At 51.4% G+C, this 22,642-nt stretch overlaps 2 protein-coding genes across 2 annotated transcripts; both read left to right on the top strand.

The window, feature by feature from the left end:
• The first annotated feature begins 664 nt into the window (after positions 1-664).
• INHBC (inhibin subunit beta C) lies at positions 665-13,458 on the top strand. The gene is made up of 2 exons (XM_068970779.1): positions 665-1,025; positions 10,629-13,458. The coding sequence occupies exons 1-2, from the start codon at positions 713-715 to the stop codon at positions 11,372-11,374; spliced, it is 1,059 nt and encodes a 352-aa protein (XP_068826880.1). The 5' UTR covers positions 665-712; the 3' UTR covers positions 11,375-13,458.
• A 2,392-nt stretch (positions 13,459-15,850) lies between these two features.
• On the top strand, positions 15,851-17,280 carry INHBE (inhibin subunit beta E). Its single transcript, XM_068971865.1, has 2 exons — positions 15,851-16,201; positions 16,452-17,280. Exons 1-2 carry the CDS (start codon positions 15,904-15,906, stop codon positions 17,198-17,200), a joined length of 1,047 nt encoding a protein of 348 aa, XP_068827966.1. The 5' UTR covers positions 15,851-15,903; the 3' UTR covers positions 17,201-17,280.
• Positions 17,281-22,642: the final 5,362 nt, after the last annotated feature.

The following is a 22,642-nucleotide window of genomic DNA, read 5'->3' as shown; positions in this document are numbered from 1 at the left end:
ATTTCAGACCTCTCTCTGAGGACCCAGAAGACCTGGCTAGAACAGTTCCCTTCCCCTTCTTTAACCTTCCGACTGGATGTGATTTTGAGCCCCACAGGGCAAAACCCAACCCAGGGCTACAAAGGAGTCTGGACTGTGAGCCTCTGGGAGGGAGGAAAGGGCGGTAGGGCTTTGAGAAGGACCAGGCAGGGGAAAATGAACTCTCAACAACCTACATGACAATGACCTACAGTGTCCTGCCAATGACCCCCTCACGTTTGAAAGTCATGTTTTAACATTCTATCTTTAAACCTCTGATCTCCACACCCCACTCCCACCCCCTACTGCCAGGCTTCCGAGCAAGGCTATCAATCCGAAGAGGAATTTCATCTCTGACCTTTGTCCCCAGGCCTGGCAGCTCACATGGGTAACCCACCCTCTCCCAAAGTTGGCCGAGGGACAACCCAACCAACCTCGCCTCACATCCCCCACTCTGTACTTTCGTTGACTTATGTGGCTTCTGCCAGATTCTACCTGTAACTGACTTCATCTCTCAAGTTGGATGTTTGACTGCTCTACCCCCTACAACCAGGAGTCATGCCAGCTGGACACACTCTCCTTCCGGGGCCCCTGGCAGCCAGCAAGAAAGGCGCCGAGACCACAGCTGTTGAGACCCTGAACCCCGGGGTTGCAGCTCTGTCTCAGGTGCATAGCTCAAGGAAGCCCCTTGGCGATGATCTGCTCCTTGTTCCTTGCCTTCTTGGTGCTGCCTGCAGCCACTGTGGCCACTCCCAGAGCTGACAGACAGTGCCCAGCATGCGGGGAGCCTGCCTTGGACGTGGAGAGCCACCGGGAGCTGCTGCTTAACCTGGCCAAGAGGAGCATCTTGGACAAGCTGCACCTCAGCCAGCGCCCCACCCTGGGCCAGCCTGTGTCCCGAGTTGCTCTGCGGGCTGCCCTGCAGCGCCTCCACGGGCCTCCACAGGGGGTGCTTCCGGAAGCCGATGGGGGACAGGAGTATGAGATCATCACCTTTGCCGAGACAGGTGGGTTCTTGGCCTGTAGATCTTTCCCCAAACTCGATCTCCTCAGGAAACAAAAAGCTTCCTCCCTGATAACTAACCTCTGACTTTCTCCCCAAAACCACCCCAACTCTGGCCTCTCGCAGCCTATAGTCTCCTAATCCCAGGCTCTCAACCCCCACCCACCCAAGCGCTCCCTTATAAATTTAGACTTGACCAATGGGTACCCGAGAAGTGGGTACCTTTCGCTTTTCTTTGAGACTGCCTACCCCTATCTCCCCTGGTTCCTCTCTCGGCAGGCCCCACACACTTCCACAGGCTGTGATGTGAGCCCAACCACTCCCTGAGCCTGGACTCAGGGTCTGGGAACTAGAGAGTCTGTCCCTCCTCTGGCCCCAGGATCCAGCCTCTTTGTACCCCATCCTCCCCAGATACCTCATTTGGGTAAAAGGTAGAAAAGTGAAACACTCCAATTACAATTTCGCTCCACTGACTCCTGTCCTCTTGCCTTGATTACCTTAAGTCCCCACATCAGAACAGGGTCAAAATGGGGCTCAGAAGGATATTTAAAGGATAAATAAAGAACAGGGGTGGGGTAGAGAATTTAGTGGGCAGCTGGAGAGAATATCAAGAATTCAGAGACAAGGGAATTCTTTAGTGGTCCAGTGATTTTGGAGTAGGAAATGGCAACCCACTCCAGTGTTCTTGCCTGGAAAATTTCATGGATGGAAGAGCTTGGAGGGCAGGCTGCAGTCCATGGGGTCCCAAAAAGTGGGACGTGACTAAGCATGCATGCCAGCGGTTTAGGACTCTGCACCCTCATGGCTGAGGGCCCAGGTTCAATCCCTGGTTGAGAAACTGAGATCTCAGAAACCTCAAGGTGGGGCCAAAAAAAAAAGAGTTTAGAGACAGGATCTGAGAAACGGAACATAAACAAGTGGTCTCTCTTGCCTCTGAGCTTCTTGCAAGTTTTGTCTTAGGTTTAGAAGGCCCTCCCCAATCCTGGTCCCTTTCCTTGAGTCAGCATCTACTCCCTTCAAGGCCCAGCACCCCTATCCTGAAAACACCCACCCTGACTTGAGGCCGAGGGGCTCCCTCTCTTATAGCTCGCATACCCTCACCCGGAACCTGGACCTTCCTTGTGGAATTGCCTGTATCCAGGTTTTCTATGAAGGCTGTCTTCCCATAGAATTCAACCCCTTGAGTTCAGGAACTGTCATTTATTCCTCACATTGTCACCAGAGACTAGTATATAGTAGAAATAACTAATACTTATACAATATTTGGGCTTCCTCGATGGCTCAGTGGTAAAGAACCTGCCTGCAATGCAGGAGACACACAAGACTCGAGTTCAGTCTCCGGGTCCTGAAGATCCCCTGGAGGAGGGCATGGCAACCTACTCCAGTATTCTTGCTTGGAGAATCCTATGGACAGAGAAACCTGGAAGGCTACAATCCATAGGGTCACAAAGAGTCAGGCGTGACTGAAGCGACTGAACACGCACACATACAATGTTTACAGTGTTCTAAACCTTTTACAGATACTAACTCCTTGAGAGCCTCACAAGTCAAGTAGGTAAATACTATTGTTGTCTGTATTTTAGAAATGATGAAACTGAGGCTCAAAGAGGTTGAGTAGCTAGCTCAAGGTCATATGACCAGTAAGTGGTGGAACCAGACAGCCTGAGTCTCAAGTCCTTGACCTTGACCATTATACCACTCTGCCTCTTGTAAACAGAGTAGATGCTTGACAACCAACCAAACCAGGTCAGCTTGACCATGTCTAGAGTCCCCAGTGATGAATGAGACCCTATTCCAGCTCAGAAAAGGGTTTCTGCTCATAATTAAGAACACAAACTCTGGAGCCAGATAAACTGGGCTCAAATTCCTGCTCAGCTACTTATTACTATATGTCCTGGGTTGTTGATAGTTTTCTCAGTTGCAAAACAGAGATAATGAGAGGATAGTTGAGAGAATTAAGTGAACTAATTAATGTACTTAGAAAGCATGGGCTTCCCTGGTGGCTCAAACAGTAAAGAAACTGCCTGCAATGCAGGAGACCCAGGTTCAATCCCTGGGTCGGGAAGATCCCCTGACGAAGGGAATGGCAACCCACTCCAGTATTCTTGCCTGGAGAAACCCACGGACAGAGGAGCCTGGCAGACTACAGTACATGGGTTGCAAAGAGTTGGACAGGACTGAGCGACTAACACTTTCACTTTCTTTCACTTAGAAAGGAGAAGGTGGGAGGGAACTTAGAAGACTCAGCTTCTGCCCATGAAGAGTTTAATTGTTACTGCTAGGAATAAATTACCTAGAATACAGGCAGAATGAAATTAATGCTGGATTGAGGACACAAGCACCTCATGGACAGAAGTCAGTCACTGGGACCTGACGGGACGGGGAAATCTTTCAGAAGGTTACAAACAGGCTAGATTGTACAGGAAGTTTGACTTCAATGGGTAAAGAATGGTAAACAACATCCTAAATGGAAAAACACGAGCGAAAATCTGAAGAAACGGACTGCATTTGGAGTTGAAGGTAGTCTGGAGTGGATGAACACAGGGTGGACAATGGCCATGAAGCCGTGAGTCCTTTGAACACCACAATCCTGGTTGTTTTATAATGATTTTATAATGTTTTATAATGATTTTATAATGTTTTATAATGATTTATCACCATCCTATCTGCAACAAAGCCTTGTTAATTTATTTTTTAATGTTTATTTTACTTTTTTTACACTGGGTCTCCATCGCTGTGCACAGGCTTCTCATTGCTGTGGCTTCTCTTGTTGCAGAGCACAGGCTCTAGGCATGCGGGCTTCAGTGGTTGCAGCTTGTGAGCTCAGTAGTTGTGGCTCATGGGCTCCAGAGTGTGGGCTCAGTAACTGCGTCTCATGGGGTTAGTTGCTCCTCACATGTGGGATCTTCCCAGATCATGGGTCAAATCCATGTCCCCTGCATTGGCAGGTGGATTCTTTACCATTGTGCCTCCTGGTTGGTTTTTTTTCACCTTTGTATCCCTGATGCTTAGCCCAGTTCCTGGCACACTGTGGCAGTAATGACCATTACCAGGTATTTATTGTACCTGCCTCCTCTCAGTTAATCCTTGCATAAAGTAGACTTTATCATTCCCTGGTCACTCAGACAGTAAAGAATCTGCCTGCAATGCCAGAGACCTGGGTTCGATCCCTGGGTCGGGAAGATCCCCTGGAGATCCCCTGGAGTAGATCCCCTGAAGATCCCCAGTAGGATCCCCTGGAGAAGGAAATGGCAACCCACTCCAGTATTCTAGCCTGGAAAATTCCATGGACAGAGGAGCCTGGCAGGCTACAGTCCACGGGGTCGCAAAGAGCGACTAACATTTTATCATTCCCATCTTAAGAATGCAGAAACTGAAACTCAAAGTAGATAATTTACGTGGCCAAGGTCATACACGGAGAAGGCGATGGCACCCCACTCCAGTACTCTTGCCTGGAAAATCCCATGGATGGAGGAGCCTGGTAGGCTGCAGTCCATGGGGTCTCAAAGAGTCGGACGCGACTGAGTGACTTCCCTTTCACTTTTCACTTTCATGCATTGGAGGAGGAAATGGCAACCCACTCCAGTGTTCTTGCCTGGAGAATCCCAGGGAATGGGGAGCCTGGTGGGCTGCCGTCTATGGGGTCACACAGAGTCGGACACGACTGTAGTGACTTATCGGTAGCAGCAAGGTCATACAGCTTACAAAGGGCAGAATTCAAACACCATTCTCTCTGACTTTAAAGTCTATATACTTTCCATATTTGCTAATCAATGAATGAATACAACATTCAGGATGGAGGGGGTGTGACCCAAAATGAACTCTGGAGATGAGAATGACTGATCCCTGGATCCTATCTTTTACATTTAAATATTTTAGTTTCAAGTTTTCATTCCAGCTTAAGCTATCATCTCCACCATTGTGTGAAAGAGAAGATCTGAGAATTGTTCTTGCTGGAGATACAAAGAGAAAGAGCTTGGGGCCCTGGAGAAACCAGGGGAAGAACCTCCAGTGGTGTCCTGACACTGGCTCAGACTGGCTCTTGAGGCCTGATGGTGAACATCTGCCAACTGTGTATTCAGTGATATCACATTGGTAGTCTGCAATTGGCCAATATAGGAGAATGTATTCCTCAGAAATTGGCTAACACTATTAATCAGCGCCTTTTCCCCCCACTCTGGAATCCAGTTGTTAAATATTTACCAGCACAACATTGCCTTTGACCTAAAAATTCAAGTTATCTGCTTCCCACATACCTAACGTACAATGCTGAGACAGGAATGGGACATAATAGATACACCTGTTCAAAATGGGAGACAGGGAAGGAAGACGCAGAGCAGTCACTGGTTTATGAAAATTCTACCCTAAGTCTGGAACTCCTTTGATTAAGGCCTTTTTCTGCGACTTTCCTCTCCTCTTAAGAAGAGCCCACCATTGCTCTCCTAGGCTTCTAGGTCTGCTCTCTCGACCCTTAGTGCCAGCCCCAGATGTCTTTCCTTTTAAATAAAAAGTAGCCTGTGTTTGCAGCAGAGTAGTTTTCTCAGCCTGCATCTGCCCAAAAAAGTTGGGGGCCTGGAGACCGGGAGACTTCTTTTCATTCTGAGTCATCTCTATCTCTTTTAGTCCAAATTGGTGCTTCTTTCACTATTAAAATTCTCTTTAACACTCTGTGAGCCTTCTAAATAATAAATTATAGTCTACTCAATCAGACAAAAGGCACTCCATTCTATCAAGACAGATGCCTGTCTTTAGGTTACAAGTCAGGGTGTTGGGTGATAAGATTCTTAGAAGCCCTTCTGTCTAGTTGAGAGAATCTATAGAATAACATCTTACATTTTAGATCTTTGAACTTCCCTGGTGGCCCAGTGATTAAGACTCCATGCTTCCACTGCAGGAGCACTGGTTCCATCCCTGGCTGAGGAATTAGTGTGACCGAAAAAAAAAAAAGATCTTAACAAAGATGTTAGATCCTAACAAAAGGTCTTAGAGCTTACCCTTTACTGTTTTGATCATAACTCTGAAGCCATGTTTTACCTGCAGTGTCCTGGGGTTGATTTTTGCCCTGAGACCATTTCTTAGTTTGAGAACCTTTTGCCAGACAGAGTTGAGGAATGAAAAAATATTTTATTGTTCAATCTAACAAGTCCTGTTGGAAAGTTTTTCTCTAAATTCTGGTTGAACATTGAACAGTTCCTTTTTTAGTTCATCTCACTCTTGAGATGCCTTATCATAGGCAGCTAAAATAAGCCAATTGGCACTTTCAACATTCTGCCTGGAAATATCTTTAGCTCAATTCACAACTTTGTTAGATACCATTTCTAGCTTCCAAGTTACCAGAGACGATAGCCAATACATAATACAGGTTCCCCTTTCTCTAGCTTCCAACAGCGATTTCTTCACTGTCCTTCCTGCCTTCACTAACAGTCTCCCTGCTCTCCTTCCATCACTTGTCTGCCACCCAGTCCCTAAGCCTGTACTGCATATTTTAAGCCTTTGCTATGGTGTACCCCACTTTGGACACTTATTTCTGTTTTAGTTATCCGCTAATATAGCAGATCAGCTCAAACACCGAGGCTTAGAGCAAAAAAAAAAAAAAATCAACATTTTCTGTGATTTTGTAGTTTGACTGGACTTATTCAGGACAGTTCCTTCACTTGATGTGGGATCGCTGAGGTCATTCAAGCAATTGCATTCTCAGATGGGGCCGAAATCTCTAGGATGGCCTCTGATCTTCCAAAGTCTCTCTCCACGTGGCTCCTCATCATTCAGTAGTCTAGCCCAAGTTTCTTTAAAGCATTTAGAGGTTTCTTGGTCTCCTCTGGCAGTCTGGTGGTTAAGACTCCACACCTCCAGTACAGGGGGCACAGGTTCAATAACCAGTCAGGGAACTGAGGTCCCACATGCGGCCAAATGAAAAAAACAATTTAAAATAAAAGTTTCCTTCCAAGAGGAGGAAGCCTCAAAGTACTTATTAAGTACTTATTAAGCATCTACTTGCACCGTGCTTGCCTACCTCTCATTGGCCAAATCAAGTCACATGCCAAGCCCAGAATTAATATAGTAAGGGATTGCACAAAACCGTGAATATTGGGAAGTGTTGTTCACTGATGGTCAACAATGTAGAAGTCTTCCACAGCCCCTGCTGGCCCTGTGTCTGCCTGCTATAACTGGGGTGGCTTACGAGGTTCTAAAAGGTAAGAGCGCTTAGTGACCTAACAAGAAAAGATTAGCTGGACCAATTAGACTCTTCTTTAAAGATTTTGGAATTGGAACACTGAAGAATCAGGTCACTTAGCTAGGAAGAGCTAAGTTAAAAGCTCTGTAGACTCAGGAGCTGGGGCCACCATTTAGGGACCCGAGGAAGCTCTCAGGGAGGCAAAAGAGGTAGACCCACAGAAAGAGAAGAAGGGAGTAGACTTACACAGGAAGACTGAGATAACTGAGCTCTTGCAGGCTTTCAGAGCTGTCTAGAGCAACCATATTCCAGGCTTTACAATTCACACCAAGTCTAGTTGAATTTCAGTTTCTGCTCTTTTACGCCCATAAGCGTATCAGTGACATTCCCACAATAAAGCATTCTTTCCTTAAATAAAAAAGGGTCACTAAGGCCAAAGCATAATGGCATTTAATTGCCTCCTAAAACAGATGTATTCATCAATAAGTTTTTTTAAACTATGAATTTTATGACCTAGCCTTTTGGAAAATAATTCTGATGTCAGCATAAAATAAGAATGAAAGACCTGACTTCCCTGGCAGTCCAGTGGTTAAGACTTTACCTGTCAACACAGGAGGTGGGGATTCAATCCCTGGTCAGGGAATTAAGATCCCACATGCCTCGCGGCCGAAAAACCAAAGCATAAAACAGAAGCTATGTTGTAACAAATTCAAAACAGACTTTAAAACTGGTCCATTCAAAAAAAAAAAAAAAAAAAGAATGAAAAGCCATCCACTGAAAAAGTGTTTATCGAATGCCTATAATGTACCAGGTGCTAGGGATACAGTGGTGGGCCACACAGACACCATCTGTACCTTTGTGGAGTGTACATCCTGGCTGGGAGTGGGGATGGGGGAAGAAGAGGGAAGGAGAAGTATATAGTCAACAAACGAGCAGAAAAGCCAAGATGATTACAGAGAACGACAGTGGATATAAAGACCAGTTAAACAGGATAGTGTATTAAAGAGATGAGGGTAAAGTTGAAGGCTGTTTTAGCTAGGTCAGTCAGGGAAGCCCCTCTAAAGAAGCGAATTTGAACTGAATGGCAAGAAGGAGCCAGTCATTCAACATTCTTGGAAAGACATTCCAGGCAGGGGAAATAGCAAGTGCAAAGGCCATGAGGTGGGTCCATGCTTTGTAAGAGTTCAAGGAACAGAAAAAAAGCAGTATAGGTAGAATATAGTCATTAAGTGGCAGAATGCCTAATCATACAGGTTTTCTATGCTGTGTGTGTGTGCTAAGTTGCTTCAGTTGTGTTTGACTCTGAATGTCCATGGACTATAGCCCGCCAGGCTCCTCTGTCCATGGATTTCTCTAGGCAAGGATGTTAAGGGGTTTACGTATTCTAATTTTGGCTGTTCTGAGTCTTTATTGCAGTGTGCAGGCTCTTCCTTGTGGTGACTAGGCTTCTCTAGTTGTGGCACTAGGGCTTAGCTGCACCACACCATGTGGAATCTTAGTTCCCCAAGGATCAGGGATTGAACTCATGTCTTTTGCATTGGAAGGTGGATTCTTAACCACAGGACCACCAGGGAAGTCCCTGTTAAGGAGTTTAGATTTTATTCAAATAGCAATGGGAAAATTTTGAAGGATATTAAGCTGATCAGATTTATGCTATAAAAAAATTACTCTGGGACTTCCCTCGTGGTCCAGTGGTTAAGACTCTGTGCTTCAACTGCAGTAGGTGTGAGTTTGATCCCTGGTTAGGGAACTGAGATCCCATATGCCACGTAACACAGCCGGGGGGGGAGGGGGGAATTACTCTGACTAATGTGTGAAGAATGGTTTTGGGGGCAAGAATGAACCAACCACTTGGCAAGCTATTGCCATAGTTCAAGAAAAAGATGATTGTGGGTTGAACTAATGTATGGTAGAGGAGGTGGGGTTAAGTGAAATTACATTATGAACTAGAGATATAGTTGACAGGCCTGCAGATAATTTCAAAGAAGGGAATGAGGGCAAGCAAGACTTTGGTTTAAGCAATACCTTTATAGGGAAAGGGAAGACTGAAGAAGGAACAGGTTTGAGTTGGGGGTCGGGGAGGATAAACCTGGAGTTCTCTGAACTTGAAAAGTTTGAGATAGCATTGGATATCCTAGTGGAATATCAGATCTGTGGCTGGTTATACAAGACTGAAGCTCAGGGAGAGGTCAGGGCCACAGATAGAGGTATCTGGGGAGTTATCAACATATAGATGAAATTGAAAGCCAAGGGAATTGATGGGATCTTTCTGGGAGAGAGTACAGGTAGAGAAGCAAAGAGAGAGAGGACCTCCAACATTTAGAGGTCAGGCAGAGGAAGAGGAGCTGTCAGCCAAAGAGACCAAAATAGAGTGGCCAGAGTCATGGAAGCCAAGAGGAGGAAGTATTTCCAGAAGGAGGGAACGGTCCACTGCCTCAAACACCTGCTTGAAGTTCAGGTAAGGCCAACCAATATAGAGATGAAACCATGTGGATATGGCAGTGTGGAAGGTGTTAGTGATCCTGACAGGAGCAGGAGTGGAGGGAGCAGAAACCCAACTCATGTGTTTCAGTAGGTCAGGCGAGAGATGAAGAGGGGGAATCGGGCAGCAGTGATAGGCACAGGAAGAAATCCAGAGCCATTTTTTTTTTCAGTTGAGCTCCACAGCATGTGGGATCCTAGTTCCTTGACCAGGAATTGAACCCACGCCCCTCGCACTAGAAGCATGGAGTCTTATCCACTGGACAGCCAGGTAAGTCCCTATGCCAGTCGTTAGAACCACTCTGGTGAGGAACTGGATGTGGAGAATAAGGGAGGTGATCTTAGGGTTTCTAAAGATGATAAGCAAAGTAATGGTGCCACCAATTCTAAGAACAGAAAGAGAGGTATATAGGGAGGAAAATCATGATTTCTACGTTTCCACAGAATGTGGCAAAATTAAGCAGTTAGAAGTTTAGGCCTGAAGCTTGGTGATTCCCAAGGTGCAAAATGGTCTGGACTGGACTGACAGATTCAGGAATCACCAGTATAAGATTTGTGTTGGCTGCCCACAACTGTGGGTCAGGGCTCCCCTCAGTGTAGAGTAAGAGGAAATGGGACTTCCCTGGGGGTCCAGTGCTTAAGACTCCGAGCTTCCACTGCATGGGGGTGGGCAAGCTCGATCCTGGTTGGGGAAATAAGGGTTAAAAAAAAAAGAGGAAATGAAGGTCAAAGACAAACCAAAGAACTCTTGCACTGGAGGGATGGTCAGAGAAAGAAAAGCCGGTAAAGAAAATTAAGGAAGAATCCTAAGAGAGTTGTGAGAAGAGATTTTTAAGAAGGAAAGGGTCCTTAACAGTGCCAGGACTGTGGTTGAGAAGGAACTTACAGGGAGGTAGCAGGTAGAACTGACACTCAGAAGGCCACAATGACTGGGGCTTCTTGTGTCCACAGGCCTCTGCAACACCACCCAGACTCGTCTGGATTTCCACTTCTCCTCTGACAGCTCAGCTGGTGGCCTGGAGGTCCAGCAGGCCAGCCTCATGTTCTTTGTACAGCTCCCTCCCAATACCACCTGCCCTCTGAAGGTGAGGGTCCTTGAGCTCAGCCCACGTGACACCAACCTCACTTCGGCCACTCAGCACCTGCTGGAGGTAAACGACAGTGGCTGGCACCAGCTTCTCCTGGGGCCAGAAGCTCAGACTGCTTATAGCCAGGGGCACCTGGCCCTGGAGCTGGCCCCCGAAGGACAGGTGGCCTGGAGCCCAGTCATCCTGGCTGGGGCTGCACATAGGCCCTTCGTGACAGCTCGGGTGAGAGTCGGGGGCAAGCACCGGCTTCGTCGTCGAGGCATCGACTGCCAGGGCAGATCCAGGATGTGCTGTCGACAGGAGTTCTTCGTGGACTTCCGGGAGATCGGATGGCACGACTGGATCATCCAGCCTGAGGGCTATGCGATGAACTTCTGCACAGGGCAGTGCCCTCTGCACGTGGCAGGCATGCCTGGCATCGCCGCTTCCTTTTACACCTCGGTGCTCAATCTTCTCAAGGTCAACACAGCTGCAGGCACCACCAGAGGGAGTTCATGCTGTGTGCCCACCATCCGGCGCCCCCTCTCTCTGCTCTACTATGACAGGGACAGCAACATTGTCAAGACTGACATACCTGACATGGTGGTAGAAGCCTGTGGGTGCAGTTAGTCTGTGTGTGGCACAGGCAGCTGGGGGGGAGGGGGGACAGGCAAACACGCCCTGACGGAGGTGCTCTTCCTTGATAGTAGGGTGTGGCCCTCTTACTGCCTCTGTCCGGAAGATGAACACCCTCTTCCTGAGCAACTTGGGGAAATTATCCCCACTTTGATGTGAGGAGACCTTCATCACATCTCCTTAGATGTGATCTAAGGAGAGCCACGGTACCATCTTCATAATGACTAGCCCCTTTCTGGGGCAGAGTCCATTCAGCAAGCCCCATGTGCTCAACTGCCACCCCAGGGACTCTGACCCATCTCCTACCATGAGCAGTGCCATCTGAGTCCCAGACAGACACCCACAGCCCCACTGCAATCCCGCCCACAATCCACGGTGCCTCCCTGCCCTTTCTACTGCACATCCCCCACTACAGGATGAATTGGCCAGCCCCGTTCCTTGCTTTTCTGGATCTCCAGAGAGTCCCTCCCTTAGATTCACCAAACATTACATCCTCTTTATGTCTTGAGCCCTTTTCCCTCTGACTTGCCCAGTGGGTTGCTGAAGCCTCTCTTGGCATGCCTTCATTCACTCTTTCTCCTTCTCCATCTGGCTCTGTACCCTTGGGGGTGGACTCACCTGAGTTCCTTTGGCCTCTGGCTTCCTGCCGAGTTTGACTGGCTTAGCAAACTAGCAAGAATGGAAAGCTCTTACAAGCCAAGAGCGTGGAAGCAGGGATACCTGAACTTAGGCAGAGCTGGAGCTGTGGAGGGGGTGGGGAGCTGGACAGGAGTTGTAGGGATATAGGCATAGCCATAGTCACACAGAACCATGGAACCTAGGCAGAGGGAAAGGAATAAGAAACACGCTGGCCTCTGTCTCCTCTTAGCCTTTGATCTGCCTTTTGCTAGTTCCTGGGTGCTTCAACATCCCTCCTCAGTTCCCTTAACCCTGCCCATACCTCTGAAAAGAGGTCCCTCATTGAGTCTTCTTAGTGATGCCAACATAGACAGCTGAGTGGGTCTTTTATTTCCTGCCAGGACCCTGATTGGTACCCCCGATGACACAGAGCCTGCCTGCCCTGCCCACTTTTCTCTCCTCACAGTCTCCTTAGGGCTGAACTTTATGTCTGTCCCACACATCATGACTCCTCCTTCCCTAGGCTGCCTCCTTTCTTAGGCCCCATCCTACTTCCTAGAACCATCTTCACTGGTCTTCCAGCTAATAAAGACCTGGGCTTTACTTGCTCCTCTCCTCCCTCTGTCCTCGGTCCAAGAGATGAGACAGATCACTGTTCAGCCAGCAAGTAGGTGACAACCTGTGGGCACACACATGGTGGGAGGCAGAGACGAGGCAGCCTTCCTTCACTGATCCTCAGGGCTCCAGCCAGGAGTCCTGTCTGGGAGATGGAACTGGCCAAGGGCCACTTGAGTAGGATGGGGAGAAGAAAAGGAAAGTCTGTGGAGAGGAGAGGGAGGTATTTGCTCTGAGACTGGGTCCTCTCCAGACCTTTGCCCTCTTCCCCCACCATTGCCCCCCCGCCCCGTTAGCTGGACAGCCCTGAACCATGGGGTCGATATTGTCTGCAACCCAAGGCCGAGATTGTGCAAAACCCATGTGTCCTTTGGGAAACGTGCTGTCTGTGTTTGTTCAGCATATAACCCCCTCCTATCCAGGTCTGAGGTCCCTGGAAAAGGCACCCTAAAGGATAGAGTCTGAAAGACCTCCTGGAGAAAGGCAAATCTGAGCTGTGGGCTTCGTGAGCAAATGCTTACTCGCTCAGAAGTTCTCTGTCCTTTGACTTTATGAGATCTTAACCTAAGGAGAGAATCTAAGGAAGCCTTCTGGTGCTTGGCTGCCCTCTTCCACCACTGTCTCCCACCCTAAATCCACCTCCTCCCAAATCTAACCGCCCTACTTCCAACTATAGCTTCAGTCCCCAGGGTCAAGACTAAGGTGAGGTGAAGTGAGGTACTTGCCTTGGAGACAGAATTTTAAGGGGATGTCAAAAATTCCATCAGTCAAGATAAATAATATTTTAATGCAATATTTTTTAAAAAATCAATGCAAAAATATCCAAGATGAACAAAATAGCAAATTTTAAAATAAACTAAATGTAACAGGAATCAGTACTGTTCCTTCTCTTTTTTGGCTCTGCTTTTGACAAAGAAGAAACAGTGGAATTGTCCTCTTCCCAACCTTTTCCTCCAGCGCTCCCTGGCCCCTGACACTAGGCTCCTCAGGCTTTTCTCTGTAGGGCAAGATACTCACTCAGGCTCCTTCTACTTCCTCACCCACTCTCAAGCCTGTCGCTACCCCCCAGCCCTCAGCCAGGTTGGTGGTAGGGCGGGCCTGTGAGGCAGATGGCTGGGGTATTTATAACCTGGGAGCACTTCTTGGGAAAAGTGACTAAGATGCTAAGAGCATATTTATAGCTGGGTTCTGACGTAAGTGTCACTGGGGAGGTAGGGGCAGGCCATGCACAGCAGCAAGAGGGTAAGAAGAGCTGGAAATTGGGGGCACCTGACAGAGAGGGCAGGGGAGGAATGGGGTTGGTGACTCCTGCAGTCACTTCTGGATGCTCCCTTGACTCAGGCTCACCCACAGGTTAGCCCTCGGAGACAGCGCCACAGGCAGAAACCTCAGCTTTGCAGTTCTAGGGTCCAGACCCCAGTGGGTAGAGAGGGCTGTCACTCACAAGCTTGACCAACAGAGAGGGCCCTGGCAGCTGGGGAGAGCCCTGGCCAGAGGGACTTGAATATGACTCCAGATCTAGGGAGAAAGGCAGGGTGGAGAGAGGGTCTAAAAGTCTCATTGGCCCCCTCCCCACCACAGGTGCTGTAGCATGGCACCCATCACTGCCCTCCATTGCCACATGTCAGGGATGAGGTCCAAAACCGAACTGAAGGTAGCAGTGATGTGGTCCTGATGACAGCCTCGGCTTTCCGGCAGCGGCAAGCGGAGAGAGCTGAGGCACCAGCTTCTCATTCTTCTGGCGTAGAGGCAGGGTCCCCAGAGGGAGAGGTGGGGAAGCAAGCCCTCTGAATTTCTCCACATCCCAGAGCAGCCCCTTCCCTGGGAAGCTGGTCAGCGCTAAGCCCTCTGCTGTCCAGCGGCTCAGCACTGCCACATGGTGGACACTGGCGGTACTGAGTCCCGGCCCCCAAAGTGCCACCTCTCTTCCCCTGTGCCAGAATCTAGCAGTGTATCTTGAGAGCCCCCAATGGCTGAATAGCCGGGAGATTAACAAACTGGAATAGGGGCCCATTTCCCAAAACACACTCACTTCCTCCCAGCTTCTTGAAGAAACTGGGGCATAAGGAGAAAGGCTGATGACATGAGGCCTTGGTCCTCCCATTTAAAGGCAGTGAGGAGTGTGATAAGGAAGGCTGGGGTTGGGACTCAGGTTGCTATACTGGCTATGTTTTGTTCTTAAAAGCCCATAAATCTTCAATGTCCCACCATTAACCAAGGCTGGCACCACTCCTAGGATACCCCAAATCTAGGCAGCTCTTGGAGTCCCCTGAAAGAGAACCAATGTCTGGGACAGGCCCTTCCAAGTCTCATGCCCTTCTGCCATCCTTGATGGACTCTGCCCTGATGTAATATTGCATCACCACCACCCCCACCTCTCCAGGTTTCCCCAGACATCACAGTGACATGCCATCCCCCGCCCAGGCTCCAGCCCTCGTCCACGTTGTGCTCCGGTCCAACTGGACTCTGGGCAGCCAGCACAGGCAAGGTCAGGAGGTAACTTCTGTGCCCCATGACACTGCCACCTTGGCCTGGGCAAGAGGACTCCATTCCTACCGCCAGCCCCCCGGCCTCTCGCCCTTGTCCCAGCCCCATTGCTAGAAATAAAAAAGAACCAAGTTCTCCTTCTAGCCCAGAAAAATAACCACTGAGACTCCCAGCTGCCTCATGGAAACTGCTGCAACAGTGGAGGCCAGGAGCTAGACAGACTGGAGGTATGGGGGGAAGTGACCTTCCCTCCTTGCTCACATGGAGCTCCCTCCCCCGAGCCCCAGACCTTGGGGATTGAGCCTGTGAAATCCTCCTCCTTCTTGCATCATACGTGTCCACATCGCCCCCCACCCCCCCACCCCTACCTCAAGCTCCGTGACCAGGGCCAGATGGTGAAACCTGAGCTCCAGGGGGGAACCTCCACCCACGGCAGGGGCCTGATGGGCAGCACAGCTGGCCAATCCTGGGGCTCAGAGGGTAGGTCTGCCTGCTGACCACTAGGTGAGGGAGCCCTAGGCTGCTGGCTCCAGAGAGGCCCCGGTCAGTAGTCAGACATGAGCTGTGAGGGTCGAACTGGCAGACTGCACTGAACATCGCTACCCATTGGACCATCCACTGTCTGCCTTCCTGAGTTCCAGGCAACAGAAGACAGGTGGCTCTACCCTTGGCCAAGGGTAGGTGTGGCACTGGTGGCTGCAGCTGCCGTGTTCTCCTCATTGGCCTCCACGCAGCCAGACTCCACAGGAGGAGCAACGGTCCTCCGAGGCCCCCGACCTGACCCTGGGCTGTTCACCAGGGCCATGGGACTCCACAAGGTCCAGCTCCAACTGGTGCTGCTGTGGGCACTGGTGTGGGCACAGGTGGCAGGGTCTGCGTGTCCGTCCTGTGGGGGCCCCACACTGGCACCCCAAGCAGAGCGAGCTCTGGTCCTCAAGCTGGCCAAGCAGCAAATCCTCGAGGGACTACAGCTGACCAGTCGTCCCCGGATGACTCATCCTCCACCCCAGGCTGTGCTCACCAGAGCCCTCCGGAGACTGCAGCGGGGAAGAGTGGCTCCAGCGAATGGGGAGCAGGTCATCAGCTTTGCAGTCCTCACAGGTGGGTGAAGGAGAGACAGGCAGAGAGCTGACAGGGCAGGGAAGCAGAAGGGGAACTTGACAATGAGAGCAGGAGCAGAGGGAGTCGGGTCTGGAAGGAAGAGGAGGAACTGGAGCCAGACTGGCCTCGGAGTCCCTGCTTCTTCCGAAGTTGGGAGCTGGCGAGAGCGGTGGGCAGGGCTCTTGGGAGTCTCAGGGGACAGCATCATCTCCGCTCACATTCTCCAATCCCTTCTCCATCTTTCTGGCAGACTCCTCCACCGCCACCTGCAGCTCCACGCTCACCTTCCACCTGTCCACTCCTCGGTCCCATCACCTGTATCATGCTCGCCTCTGGCTGCACGTGCTCCCCACCCTTCCCGGCCCTCTTTCCTTGAGGATTTTCCGATGTGGGGACAGGAGGAGAGGCCGAGGGTCCCGCGTCTTTCTGGCTGAGCACCAGTTGACAACCCCGGGCTGGCACGCCCTGACTCTGCCCTCTAGCGGCTTGAAGCGTGAGGAGTCTGGTGTCTTGAAACTCAGACTGGACTGCAGTTCCCTAGAAGGCAACCGCACTGTCGCCCCACAGCTCCTGGACTCAGCGGAAGAGCAGCGGCCCTTCCTGGAACTTAAGACTCGGCCCAAATGGCCTGGAGCAGCCCGGGCCAGGAGGAGGACCCCTAGCTGTGAGCCGGCGACCCCCTTATGCTGTCGGCGAGACCATTATGTAGACTTCCAGGAGCTGGGATGGCGGGATTGGATCCTGCAACCCGAGGGGTACCAGCTGAATTTCTGCAGTGGCCAGTGTCCCCCCCACCTGGCTGGCAGCCCCGGCATTGCCGCCTCCTTCCATTCCGCTGTCTTCAGCCTCCTCAAGGCCAACAACCCTTGGCCCTTGGGTACTTCCTGCTGTGTCCCTACTGCCCGAAGGCCTCTCTCTCTCCTCTACCTTGACCGTGATGGCAACGTGGTCAAGACAGATGTGCCGGATATGGTGGTAGAGGCCTGTGGCTGCAGCTAGCAAGAGGACCTGGGGGTCTGGAGTGAAGAGATCAACCTAGGGGTCCCCAGGCAGAGGGCCTCTGTGGCTGGAGGCATCAGGTTCCTGACCCACACCTCCACCCCATGGGTCATCTGGCAATATGACTGGATTGACCCCTCTGAGACCCAAATGGGCACTTTTGTGTCCAGTCTCTGGCCCATTTCAGGCTGGTTGATATGTGGGGGAGATGGGGAAAGTGTGTCCTGTAAAGGAGTCTATCCAGAAAGTGTGAGTTCATACCCTAAACTGTCCAAGAAGATGGGAGGGAATGTGGGAAGGAAAGGGCAGAGAAAAATCACTTAGTCTCTCCAGAGAAGAGAAAGTCCTCAAGTAAGGGAAGGAAGGAGCAACCAAGAGCCCAGCAACCTTGGGATGGGGGAGACAGTCTGGCCAAGGGTAGGGGCTGTGGAAGTGCTAGAAGGGAGGCTCAACAGGGACCTGGGCAAGGGGCTAAGGGGAGGTGTTTAGGGAAGCCCCAGAAATGGGAGTCCAGAGAGAGTGGTGCTAAGCCTGAAAAGTTTTCTGGTTTTTCTCTGGGACAGGACCCATTGGGGAGGCAAATGTTTATACTTTCCTAATAAAAATGAAGAAAAAAAATAAGTGTGAATCACAAAGGGCTGGGATGATGGTCCAAAATAACAGTTCTCAGAGTGTGGCTTGGGAACTCACAGGAGGTCCCTGAGACCCTTTCACATGGTCAAAACTATTTTCACAATAAAACTAAGGTGGTACTTGCCTATTCATTTTCAACATCTCAGTAGTCTAGAGTGGAATTTTCCAGAAGCCAGAGGACATGTGATTATGTCATCTTTCTGACATCTTTGTTAATGGGATGTGTGCTTGTGTATTCTTGGGTTACAACTTTTTTTTTCAGTTTTAATGTCTAGCATGGTAAGTTGATATAAACACATAAACAGAATCTCAATAATTTTTAAGAGTGTAAAGGGATATTGAAAGCAAATTGAGAATCGCTGATCTAGAGTCTTAGATGGGGAGGAGAAAGCAGTGTACTCTGAAAGAACTCCACTGGAAGGAACATTGCATGGTCCCTCCTCCAATTATCATTGATCTTGCCTGACCCTCTGGGTTTAACTAGTGTCTGGGTCAAAGTCATGTGGGGGAGGGAGGTTAAAATAGGGCTCCTTATCTGTCCTCCCACAGTTACTACATATATTTGTCAGGCCTCAGACCTCTCCCTAGTTTCACCTTTCCCCTTGACCCTCAGACTGAAGAGTTAACTAATTGACCCTCCAAATCCAAGGAGGGGTGGTTCTTGGAAGCAGAACTAATATGTGGGAGGTCTATCTGAGGGGTGATGGAAGAGGCTCCTTCCCCCAACCCATGTCTTCTCCCCTTTCTCCTAAAGAAAAGTGAGAGAGACTAAAATAGCTGCCCCTTCCCCTGCATCCAGTAACCATGGCAACACAAATCCTAAAGAAAGGGCAATCCCCTATCAGACACCACCACTCTGAAGCAGGAGCCTCTGCCAGTGTACCCCTCTGTTTCTTTGGGCTTATATAACCCTTCCATGGGCTCCCAGCTGGGCTTTGGTGGGGGGAATCTAAGCTTCCCCCATTCTCATCTGCCTCCAATCAGACTCGGAGAAGGTGTCATGTACCAGAAGGACCAGCAGAGGGAGCAGGCAGCTTTGCTGAGCAGCAAGAGGGCAGGCAGCGTAGAGGTGCAGAGGTGGCCCCAGCCTCCAGAACTTCGAGGTGAAGAAAAGCAGTTCTCTGGGAACAGAGCTTCCGTCTCAGAGTTCCTCAGTAATTTTGTGAACACAAACCCTGCCCTACATCCAGTGCCGCAGCCGCTAACTCCTCCCTTTTATACTGCCTGGACCCCTTACCTTCCGCCCAGGGCTCCCAACCCTACTCTGTCCCAACCTTGTTTCCATCCGAACTCTGTCCCAACCCTTTCATGTTCGATCCAAAGGGTGAGGCCGGCAGAAAAACTACAGGATTGTGGAATGCTCAGTTAGCACCAACTAAAGTCGACGACCCCTACTTCCAATATTCTTTTTCCCGAGGGAGTTTTTTGGTCATTCTCTCCGCCCCCCAATCTATTTCTCAATTTGTTTTTTCTGGCTCTGATTCAGGACCTCTTGGTGGGCAGCCCATCCAGGAATCCAGGCCGGGATTTACTACCCACTACTAGCAGCGTGTTCAGCGGGGGGGGGGCGGGGGGGGCGGGTAGGCAGTATAGGGTCCCTCAAGGGAGGGGGAGGATCCTGGGGGTCCTGGGGGTGCAATAAGCACCCCCTCTCTTGCTTCCAGCTACCCCGCCTCATCCTCCGGAACGGCAAGAGGGAGGGACATAAGAGGGAGGTGAGGGGCGAACGGGAAGAGCGGCGGCGCGCCAGCGGCTTGAGCGAGAAAAAGTTTTTGCAAAAGGGAAAAAAAAAGTTTGCGCTTCTCACGGGTGGTCCCGGCTCGCGGCCCGGCGGGCTGGGCCGGCGGGAGGGCTGGGGGCCAGGTTGGGGGGGGTGGGGGTGGCCCTGAGGCTGCGCTGCTGTTGCCCTGTCCGCCCCCCCTCCCCACCGCACACCCCCCAGCCCAGACTCCAGCTCTGGACCGTGCATCCCGAGCCCTGCGCCCAGACGGAGGTGAGAAGGGGGGCAGGCGGGGGACCACCTGGGAGCCGTGGGGGAAGGGACCTGAGGGGATGCTCTACTTGCGAGGGACTCTGCCCTGCCGAGGGGGAGACCAGAGGCAAAACAGAGGTGGGAGAGTCTGGGATAAGATACTAGAAAGTTTGGAGACTTTTTTCAAATGTATCTCCCTGTCTCTATCTTTTTTCCTTCTGACAGTCTGTGTGTCTCTGTCTCAGACAACCATGGATCTCTTTGTCTGTCTCCGCCTCTCCCATATATTAGAAACATCTCATTTTAATGAGGTTGGGATGAAAAAGTTGGGAGGACGGTTAGCTGGAGGTCTGCGTGGTAGAGAGCGAACCCCAGGTGTAACTATGAGCGCTGGGCAGGAAGACATCAGTGTTTCTGAAAGGAGGGAACAGCTCTGGAGAGAATCCTAGATGGGGTGTGTGAGGTGACAAGACCACTGGGGGGCAGCTGGGCTTGAACCTCTGACCTGTCTTGTGACAGATGTGTTTGCATGTGTTTTTGAGGGAAAGGAATTGTCTTCTGGGGTCGGAAGGGGACTGGGGCAGTCAGTCTCTAGTTTAGGCCCGAGAAAGATTCTCCAAGGAACGTGGACTCCTGGGTCCCAAGGGCTGCAAGCAGGGTGCTAAGGAGGAACTGAGGAGACCTTGTCCTGACCCTCTGACCTCAGGACCACCAGGGCAGCCGAGGGCAACCACCAGGAGACCCCTACTGGGACGGGGCGGGACCACTGGCCGCTGCCTGACTGTGCATCCCCGTTGGCCCCCCTCCCAAACGGGAGCTGGGGACTGAGGCCCCTCCTCTGGCTCAGACCACCCTGCCTGCCCTTGCTCCCCGCTCTGAAGCCTCTTTCAGGCCCCGTGACCCCGAAACAATCTGCCCTGGGCACCTAGCTTTGGGGACAGGATTAGGGAATGGGAATCCCGTAGACTGGGGACTCAAGGTTTCAGAGCGCTGGAGAACTGGGGTCTTCATAGGATAGGCCCTTATGGTCCAGTAGAGGGAGAAGGCAGGACAATTTCCCAGAGAGAACTTGTAAGGGCCAGCACAAGGTTGGTTTTTTTCTTGGAGGCGGGGTCGAGATACCCTCCCCCCCATTATCTCCCAGGCATCCCCTACCAGGGAGTATAGACCCCGCCCTTGACGTCACTAGGGGGTTCCCGGGGGTCTGGAGGGGTTAACCCTTAGAAAGCCAGCGGGGATACCCGGGAACCTAAGGTGTCCAGGCCCCTCCCCTCCCCAGACACACCTTATTTTATTTACCCTAGTCACTTTCTCTCCGTATAGTTTCTGGATTCTTCTTTTCCACCCACCAAGGGGACTCCCATTCTCTAACAGTGCCCCCCCCCCCCACCTCCGCCACGGGCGCCAATGCCAGCTCTCTGGATACACTGAGGGGAGGAGGGAAGAATGTATCCCGCCTCTCAATCCAAACCCCCCCTCCACTCCGCCGCGGCTCGTTCGACTAGGCTCCCGGGGCGGGCGGGGGAAGCGGAGCCGTCTGCAGCCAGAGCCTGCGGCGGCGACTTGGGTGGGCCGAGGAGGCACGGGGGCGGGGAAGGCGGGACCGGGAGAAGGGGGCGGGGCCGACTCCTGGGAGTTGGGGGGCGGGGGTGCAAGGGGGGACTCTGGAAAACTGGGAGACACAGATGATTCAGGGCTCCAGCCGAAAACCTTCATTTTCTGTAGCTGGAAAAGTTAGCTAAATATTCCTTTCACCAGTGTGAAGGGGAGACGTGGGTGGGCTGTGGCACGCGTGGGTGAGGAGGGATATCGCCCCATTTCCATCTCGGTTCCCTTGTGGCTGGACATTGGGGCTGAAAGATGACTGGGTAGGCATGTTTGGGGGAGTCTCTTTAGATTTGGGGGGTCGTTTGCTAGCCCCCGCCTCCTTGGATGAGTCATTGAGGAAGGAGGCGGGAGAAGTGTCCCCTCATCCAGCTGCCAGCCAGCTGTGCCCGCCCCCCCTCCCCCCAACGTAATGCCAAGGTCGAGTTGGGAGGTCTTGGTTGCAGGACCCGGATCTCCGCTAGTAAAGGAGGAGTTAGGAAGGGTACAGCCCTGGCTGCGGGGATCGGCTGGGTCCTGGGGTCCAGGTTCCGCTCCCCATCTTACCCCGCCCTCACCCTAAATCCCAGCATCCCGGGATCACCCACCGCGCCGGCCGGCCCGCTCCCGGTCGTTCTCCACCCTACCCCGCCCCACCCCACCCTCATTCCCGGGAGACCGGAAAACCCGGGGTGGAGCAAAATCTGGAGGCTGAGGAGAAAAGTGGACAGCGGCACCCTCTTCTCCCTCACTACCTCTCTCCTCTCTAACGGATGATGACTTGTGTGTGAGTGCGCCCACGAATGTGTGTGTTTATTCTCCCAAAGCTTTTCCTCACAGTTCCTTTCCAGTTGCTCCAAAACAAACCAAAAGAGTTAGGTCAGCGCCCAGATTGAAACCACCCCTGAGTAACACCAGCTTCCATCCTTTGCACCAGCAGACCTGGGAGGCTCTCCTCAGAAACTTGTTCTCCTTCCACACACAGTTTTCTGCCTTACAGAGCAAAGGGCAGATCATCTAGGCTCCCTCCGGGCCCCGTGAGCCTGCCTGGGCTGTGGCGAGGGCTCCCTCTGCTGGACACTGGAGAGGTTGTAGACCGGCTGTCCACGAGCAACAGATGAAGGAAAGGGAGAGGGGCTCAGGCAGATCAGCCAGCCCAGAGCTTGAGGTCAGTCACTCCTCCTCCTGAGTCCCCCCATCCCATCCCTGAAGGCTGGCCCCATGGTCAGAACAGGACCCATGGTATAAAAAGC

The sequence above is a fragment of the Capricornis sumatraensis genome, chromosome 4 (genome assembly GCF_032405125.1).
Source record: "Capricornis sumatraensis isolate serow.1 chromosome 4, serow.2, whole genome shotgun sequence".
NCBI lineage: Eukaryota > Metazoa > Chordata > Mammalia > Artiodactyla > Bovidae > Capricornis > Capricornis sumatraensis.
Note: the sequence above shows the minus strand (reverse complement) of the source record. Positions and strands in the feature narration are given on the sequence as shown.